Source organism: Sinocyclocheilus rhinocerous, unplaced genomic scaffold (assembly GCF_001515625.1).
Source record: "Sinocyclocheilus rhinocerous isolate Xijiao unplaced genomic scaffold, SAMN03320098_v1.1 scaffold942, whole genome shotgun sequence".
NCBI classification, from domain to species: Eukaryota; Metazoa; Chordata; class Actinopteri; order Cypriniformes; family Cyprinidae; genus Sinocyclocheilus; species Sinocyclocheilus rhinocerous.
In genome coordinates, this window is record NW_015627890.1 from 2,782,607 (window position 1) to 2,791,565 (window position 8,959).

Below are 8,959 nucleotides of genomic sequence, written 5' to 3' on the forward strand. Positions count from 1 at the left end.
TTTTTATATGCACATAATTTCCCTATTAAGGTATTCTGGTGAAACCTTTATTTCCAAAAGAGGTCATATATGATCCATAGGTATTGGAATATTCCTGTATGCATGTTCGTTTCCTACTTTGACAACAGCAAAAGAGCACAATTTTTCACTCCAAAAAAAATCCAGTCAAAAGTTTGTGCTTGACATAAATTAGTGATTTGCTTACATGTCAAGGAATTCATATTAATTTGATCAAGAAACCAAAATATTAATAAAGACTTTAGGCTTAATTGGGTAAACATGCAATTTTAATTAATATAATATTATTAATATTATTCCAGTGGCACACAGAAGAGGTGAATGCATGGGTTATTGTAACATTGTGCACTGGGTTGTTTAGAAGTGATGTGCCGTTTACAGTCTTTAATTTCCCCTGAATTTCTCTCTTCTCCATCATGAACAGGAATGGGAAGTGGCGGCAGTGCAGGAAAGGAGGCGGGGCCTCTTAAAGCTCTTCTGAGGCAGCAGACCCAATCAGCACTGGAGCAAAGAGTAAGAAAAAGACACATTCACATGCATTTATAAATTCACAATTAATTTTATGCACAAAAGTGGAACTGGTGATTATGAGAATTATGTTTCTCCACTCTTTCGCTCTCTCACTGGATTTCAGGGGGTTTCATCATCCTCTGAAGCGTTTGTTAGAACAGGGGTATGTCTGGAGAGGGCATGCAAAATGTTTTCTGAATGTAGAATCTTTCATGTTTCCCAAACTCCTCCCTGTTTGAGAACTTTAAACTGGAAGACCCGCATCTCTTCTACTGTCCTAATGACTTCATTATCAAACCAATGACACATCGGTATCGTGACTATTGGTTTGGGGGCCATGTGGTTATGCACCCATTTCCAAGGAGAATATTCTAGAACCTTTGACAGGTGCTAGGAAGCTCTCATGTCTACCTGAAAGTCACAGTTTTGCTGTGATCTTTGTCTGGGGTAAAATGTCTTGTGAAATAATTAAATTAATGTAAATGAAGAGCCAGAGATCTTGAAGTCTGTGTCTTCATCCAGTCTGTGGATGAGAAAGAAACATGTACTGGGTAACAATTTTGTTGAGGCTTTTAATCAGGACTTTATGCATATTTATTATGTATTTGCAAACAGTTTATCAGAATGGTAAGTTATAATTAAAAGAGCCTTTATGAGCATCTTATTGCAACTTGTTACGCCACTTACATCTACTGGTAAGTCCTGATGTATTGCACTTAACAGAGTTTTTACCCAGTAAAAGAGCCTGTCTCCTACAGTGTCTGAATCTCTGTATCTCTGCATGAGTCTTGTGTTGCGATTGATAAATATTGACAATGTAATGGCATAACCCACAGGTTTCAATTTCTGTGCTTTAAAATCTTTAGATTTGTGGGAAAATGTCAGTACAGAAGTTCACCTGTCTTCATGTCCAGTGGGTCACCTGTGTCATTTCTGTATGATCCCTCCATCACCGTTCTGTGTGTTTCAGGAATACCCTTTCTTCACGTTGACCGCCTTCCCTCCTGGATTTCTCCTTCATGTGGGAGGCGTGGTCAGTGCGCGCTCAGTAAAGCTTCTGGATCGAATCCACAACCCAGGTAAGACGGCTCATATTATGCAAGCACAAACATAATCAAATACACCAAATATACCATACATTAACACAATTTAAAACAATATGAAACATAACAACTTCACTGTAGTAAGAGCAGAAACCAATCAGCAGATGTATTTATGAGGTAGTTTGGCAGTGTGCATGTTGTTGGTGAGGCTTTCGTTGTATTTTCTATTTCAGTTCTTTGTACATTGTATGTTCTGCATCACATGCACCATTTCTTGGCCTTAATGTTTGTCCTCTCAAGCATATAATGCTCTATTACTCTTATTTGTTAGAAGATTTTGAGACATGTCCCCTGAACATTACTTTTGCCTTTTGTATTTTTTTCACTATTAGCACATGCACAAAAAATACTTTTTGTAAACCCACAAATATCCTTTCTAGTCTGTACTAACAGTACATTATTGGGATGTATATATTGCCATAATACAATTTAATACAACCTTTAAAATATTGTATTATATTGTATAATATTTTAATATACATCTCTAATGGAAAAGTGGCAGGTTTTGGCAAGCTTCACTGCACTCTCATGAGGATTTTAATGCTCATCTAGGAAACGCAAATGCTTTGTGAATTTACAATTGTGTTTGAATTTTTACCACTATGAGGTTCCATAGTATTCAGAAAGTATTCATGATGCACTGCATAATTTTGTAAATAAATAAATGCTTGTCAGGGCAATCTTTTACATCTCCATTGCATAAATTTAATATAATAATTTTTGTCTCATAATACTTCTAATTCTCATTCCCTGCCCATCCTAGCACTTGTCTATCCTCAGTTTGACCCATTTTGTGATGCTGCCCATTGCAGTGATCTCTGATTGTATTTCTTTAAAATTTGCATGGATTCAAGCTTTAAGCTAACCAAGCTGTGCCATTACCAACTAATTTACATTTTGCATGCTGACTTGTTTCCAAATTAGCTATCACATGGAGAGGTTGTTATTTTGTATAGTGGAGTGTAATTAAAGGGAGAAAAACTTTAATTAAGCTCCGAACTAGAGCTCAGAAGGTGTCTGTTGTTTTATTTTCTTAATTGTAACTTATAGATGACTACAAACACACCCACAGTTGTTATTCCACAACATACAAATGAAACACATCTATTACTACATCTGCGTATGAATGTTTTAATAGTGTGTGTGTGCATTAATTAAAGCATGGTTTGGTTGAAGGAGCTGCTCATGTAGTTTTATTGTAGATGTGCTGGTTTAGAGCCTCTGACATAGTGCTGCTGCATGCTTTCTTCTCTATCTCTTTATCTCTCTTCTTCTTTTACCTCTTTCCCCCTCTTGATCTCTCCCAGACCTCTATATTCTACCTCTCTGTCCATCTCTTCTCTCGCTCTCGTTCTCGTGGCCACCCTCTCAGATAACTCTTGTCTGACTTTGCAGTTCCTGTGGAGTGGTGTTGTCCAGTGTTGTGTTCTTGTTTGTAGTTGGTGTTTGGTTTTCTTTTTCTTTTCTACTCTCTTTCTCTCTTTCTCTTTTTCTCTCCACTCCTTTAACCGATCTACTAATGTGGCGATTTGGGTCAGCCTTGGGTAACACCAGATCATACAAACTGCTAGACTGGAATAGTTTCACTGCAGGTACTTCCCTACCCTCAGTCCTGCTTTTCACACACAAACACACACACACACACACACATGCAGCCCCTGGCAGCTCAGCTGTTACAAACTTACCTAATGATTAATACATATTATCAGTTTTGAAAAAGTATTGAATTTTGAATATTCTCTTTTAGCAATTAATCAACATTGTAATCATTCTTAAAGGGATAGTTCACCCAATAATGAAATTCTGTCACTATTTACTCACCGCAGTGTTTTTCTAAACCCGTATGGTTTTCTTACTTCTGAGGAGCACAAAAGTTTAGCTGCTGTTTTCCTTAAAATGAAAAGCACAGCATGTAAAGACCTTCCACAACAGGTTTCATGTAGAAGTTTGTTCTTGCATGTCTCATAACTCAATCTGCAGTAGATGGGACGGTTATCAACGAATAACATCTTCAGTTTCTGTCTGTGCATCACAAGTAGTTCAGTATGACTTCACAAGACTTGGAATATAGCGCTCATGAGATGTTTGTTCTACTGATGTTTGTAGATGTACTTATGACTTATGGTTCTTGTTTTGTCCCTTATGCCTCATTTTTATGGAAAAGAGCAGCGTGAACATTTTTCCATGTAACACAAAAGGAGATTTTTTTTAAGTATCAAAGTCATGCAGGTTTTGAATAACAGGAGGGTCAGTAAATGACTTATTTTCATTTTACAGTGAACTTTTCCCTTAATATATATTGAAATTTGTTATTCAATGCATATTCACAATTAAGAAGATGAGTTGATTTTTGTCAAAGAGTGATTACAAATACATTTAAAGATGAATAAAATGTGTAAAAGGAATCATTCATGCTGAGGCATCTCAGATACACAGACTCGCACATAAACTCAAGCCTTTTCTCAGTAGTGTGTGTTGCATGAGCTGCCATGCGCTGTGCTTCTGTATGAACGTGTGTGTCTGGCACCTGTTGCATGTTTTAGCTGGATGCGTGGCTGTTCTCTGCTCTGTCTGATCATTCCTTGATCCGCTCTGACTGTGCTTCACCTGACCCCTTACCCAGCGTTCCCTGCTCCCTGATCACTTGACCACTTGATCTATCAATCCAGTGAAGTGGACTTAGGCAATGTTCTTCATTTAGTCATGAAAAGTATCATGACATGTGCCCTTGGCAGTGCTGCTGCCTCTGTGGTCATTGTTGCTTCCCTCTACTAAAGTAATAAGGATTCATACTTTATGGATTATGTTTGTGTAAGCTGATATCACGTGTCTGATATTGATTTGTAGTCATTGTCTGGGGTTGTTCATGTCGGTAGGGGATTTTTAAAAAGACATTTGCTTTCTTGACTGAATATTTTTTCCTCCTATTTTTCATTAATGCATCTTTTACTGTTTTTTTTACTTTGGAAGTTGCAAAAAGTTTAACACTGCTCAGAATCGGTAGTAAACGGCTGGCACCTGTCCAGCATTAATCATCTATATATAAAAATATGAGGGGGAAAAATGGTTTTGGTGATATAAGAATATAGCCTACACAAGAAATAGGCCTACAAACCGTTTGTCACAAATGTTGAGATAATTAATAAAACTATCATAGGTATAATAAAGTAATTTAATATAATAAAGTAATTTAAGTAATTCAATAATGTAAATGCAATTCTTGGCTTTAAGGCATATTTATTAGCCAGTATATTTTATATACTATTGGCAGTGATACTATATTTTTGAGCTCTGACAGGTGCTGTTTTTTAACTAATTGAGAATGAATGATCAATTGAATGTTTGGTTTAGTTTATAAGAAAATTCACTGTGGACTTGTGTATTTTTAATTCTGAGTTATTAGTCAGGCTATGAGTGATTTGAATCATATTATAGCAGTGGTAAGTTGATCATCAGGCCATCAGGCTTCTGGTCTCTTTTCCGCTGTGCACTTCTCTCTTTAACGTCACCGTTATTAATCAAACTCCCTTCTGCTGTTGGCTGTTTATCCAGGATAGGATGGAGTTTGTCCTCTATTGGGAAGCATGACTGCACTAGCAGGGGAATGCTCTGCCTACTGTTGTAGATTAGGTGATGAAAGCTGTCAGTTAGGAGAATGGCAAATCACACCACTGTCCTTTTCGTCCTCACCATCATCCTCGTTTTCCTCATTCCCCTCGGCCCTCTCCTAGTATGTGGTAAACGGGCAGGGGAGTTTGCTCTCATGAAAACCCCTTGCTCTCAGAGAGTGTGAGCAACTGTGCGTGCATGTGTGCGAGTGTGTGTATGTGTGTGAGAAAGAGAGAGAAAAGCTCAGGTACTAGCCTTGTTTACATTAGTGCATGGTTTTCTCCCTCTCTGAAGACAATTTTGATATTTGTCACTGTTAAATATATATATATATATATATATATATATATATATGAATGGATTCGAAAACGGTAAAACTCAACTGTTTAACTCTAGGGGAGTTGGAAAATGAGCCTATTTTCAAAAATATTGGAGTGTTCCTTTAAGGCCTGTTTGACGCTATATGCTCAAGCAACTTCACACCAAGAACAATAACTATAAATATAATGATAACTATATTAGTGTCCACATTGACGCATTATAACATTCTGATTATTCTAAGTTCATACACCAGTTTTGCCATCTGCTGCTTTAAATGCTCACGCTCTTTAAAGTTGGGTGGATTCTAATTTTTATCATTCATCATGTGGAAAAAAATTATCTGAAAATGATTGCAATGATATTGTTCCTCAGTGTTGTTATTATTAAAGCTGTGGTGTGGACTTCACTATTCTCATACAATTAGAACAAATAATTAAAATTGATATTAATTGTTATAGTTATAGTCCTTGGTGTAAACAGGCCATAATGCTTTGGACAATCCAGGGATAAACACCATTCTACTATGGTACTCAAATATAAAATCTGGCATTTTATTGATATAGAGCAGGTTTTTCTTTACCTGGATTCATGAGAAAACTGCAGGGGGTTGTGAGTTGATGAAAGGCTAATAATGAAATCATAAAAATGAAAAATTATGATAAATAAATAATATTAAAATAAAAAAAACCTCACTAAAAGTATTAAATATTTTGTTTACCCTCATGTCATGTGAGACCATTTACCGATATCAGAGAACCGTGAATTTGCATGTGTTGTTCAGTTATTGAAATATTAATTACAATTTTTTGGTCAAAGAGATTCAGCCGACAAAAAACGCTTTGGGAATCCCTGATATAGACAGTAATAATAAACAAATAAATAAACACGATTGTGAGTTGTGGCAGATTTGGGAGCGTCAAGAAACCAGCTAACAGGGCTAGTATGCTGCTAAAGCGAGTGGGGGTGTTTATGTGCCAATGGTGTGTGTGATGATGTAAATATGTTTGTTTCAGACGAGCCGGAGACACGGGATGCGTGGTGGGAGGAGATCCGTCAGGAAATAAAGTCTCATGCCAAAGCTCTTGGCTGCCACGCTGTGGTGGGCTACAGCGAGTCCACCAGCATCTGGTACTTAAACACACACACAATTCTCAACTCTGAGGATATTTCCACACACTGGTTCTCAACTGTTTTTTAGGCTTCCTCATATATACAGGTTTTCAAGACAGTTGAGGGAGTGAATTAAAATCTTGATTTTTAGTTGCACAGCTTTCTCATTCTGTCATTCAACCATGATGAAAGGCTCTGATTATGTGCTCTTTGTGTTTGCAGTGAGGAGGTGTGTATTCTATCAGCGTCAGGCACTGCGGCAATCCTCGGCTCCCGATTCATGCAGGATGGCCCGCTGGACGCCGAACACAGGTTGTCACGGCAACCGCTTTGTGTCTTTTCTACAGGGTCAGAGAGGGTCGAGGGGGATATGGGTAGTTCAGCCTCGCTAGGGTAGGTTAATGACACACACATACACATACACACACACCTTTGGCCCCCTGCTAAGGGACTCTTATAAGAATAGTTCACCCAAAAATTAAAAATGTGATTATTAACTCTCCCCTCATGTCATATCAAACTTTAAAAAGGGTGTACCAAGAAAATAATCCATAATTAGTAATTCAACTTGTTTGCTATATCCTCAGTCTTCTAAAATCATACAATAACTTTAAAGACAGCATAAAATGACAATTCACCCTGTCTGTTTTCTAAATGAATTTTATAAATCTTATTGTGAACATAAAATATTTTTTTGATACTACGTTACACAATGGATGTGTCACAATATAGAAAAGATCTGTCACTACTTCCGTTTCATTGCGGCAATAAATTCAAATCATTATTCACTGAATTTTTTCCTTAATGCAGTACAGTAGCTCTTAACGTCGGAATGAAACAGAAATTGTGACATATATCTGAGTGAAATGGCTTCTTAAACAAGGAGAAAAATACAGAAAAAATATCAAAAATATAGGACAGGACTTGATTTTGAATTGATTAGATTGTTGTCGTTTCCTGTGATCTTATGTGAAGAAATGTTGTTTTGCGTGGAGGAGGGGAAGTTAATATTTTTGATTAAAAATTACAAGGCAACCCTCTACATTGCGAGTAAATCACTCGCATATGCGACTAAATCTTCACTCTGGGCGACTAAATTATGTCTAATATTAGCCAATTGCTAATAAATTCTCAGATTTTACTCGCCAGTGTGAGTTGGAGGCTAAGGGGCACATGAATTAAAAAAATTATATGGATGGATAAATAATTTTTAATAAACACTGCAGTATTGTGAATTTGGATTTCATGGTGACATTAAAACCAAAAGGTTTGGAATGACACAAGTGTAAGTAAATCATAACTTAAATTTAATTTTGGGTGAACTTTTCCTTTAATCTCAATACTAAACAATACTAATTAAATTTGTGTGTGTGTGTTTGTGTATGTTTGCTGAGGATGTCTTTTTATACAGCTACTAACCAAATTAAGTCCTGAGGCCTAAACATTTGCCTATCTCTGCATTTGTATATTTTATGTTAAAAAATAATACCATCTTTACAAATTTGTATGCTTATGTAATAATTTTATTCAGTTTTAGCTCATGTGGGTGCTTGGGTCTCTGTGTGTTCCCTTGTGTTATTGTTTATGTACTAATTACAGTGTTTATTTCTGTAAGATTTGAGGAGGTGGTGTCCCCTGGCTGTGGGTTTTGCCACATACCGTACGATGAGTTGAATATACCATTTCCTGCTCAGCTCACCTATTGCTACTGCTGTCGCCACTACAAAGTGCCCGACGTCCTCTTCACCACAATCGACCTGCCTACTGAAGCCAACGTCACCGGGAAGGGCTGCCTGATTCAGGCCAGGTAGAATATGCACAGAACATCCTTTCTGAATGCTATATTATTGTGCTGCATACTGCAGTATAGCGCAAATAGTATATGTGCTATTTAGTGATACATGCTTTAAATTGCAGTGTGTAGGGCAGCATGTGTAAATTAAATAAAAACGAAATCACAATTAAAAATTTTTAATCACATTTTAAATTACAATTTTAAATAGAAAAAATTATATCACAACGTTACATTTCAGTGAATTCAACCCTCTACGCACACCTTGGCAATATAATCGCCATTGGCTAGTAAATTGTTTTGTTTACTCGCCAGACGGATTTACTATTTTACACACACACACACACACGCATTTACTTAGCTATCTAAATGGGGGACATTACATAGACTTCGATTGTTTTTATATACAGATAGTTATACACTTTTTAACCTAAACCCACCCCTACCCCTAACAGAAAACTTTCTGCATTTTTACAATCAATAAAGTAAAAAAAAA

General features: G+C 36.7%; 1 protein-coding gene across 1 annotated transcript in view; it reads left to right on the top strand.

Annotated features, from left to right (window-relative positions):
* Positions 1-8,959, top strand: part of LOC107736138 (C2 domain-containing protein 5-like) — a 30,422-nt gene that overhangs the window by 9,446 nt on the left and 12,017 nt on the right. Inside the window, exons 9-15 of the mRNA XM_016547632.1 lie at positions 443-531; positions 653-691; positions 1,499-1,607; positions 3,170-3,223; positions 6,575-6,689; positions 6,894-7,064; positions 8,287-8,478. Coding sequence (XP_016403118.1) covers positions 443-531; positions 653-691; positions 1,499-1,607; positions 3,170-3,223; positions 6,575-6,689; positions 6,894-7,064; positions 8,287-8,478 — 769 coding nt within the window. The remainder of the gene's footprint in view (positions 1-442; positions 532-652; positions 692-1,498; positions 1,608-3,169; positions 3,224-6,574; positions 6,690-6,893; positions 7,065-8,286; positions 8,479-8,959) is intronic.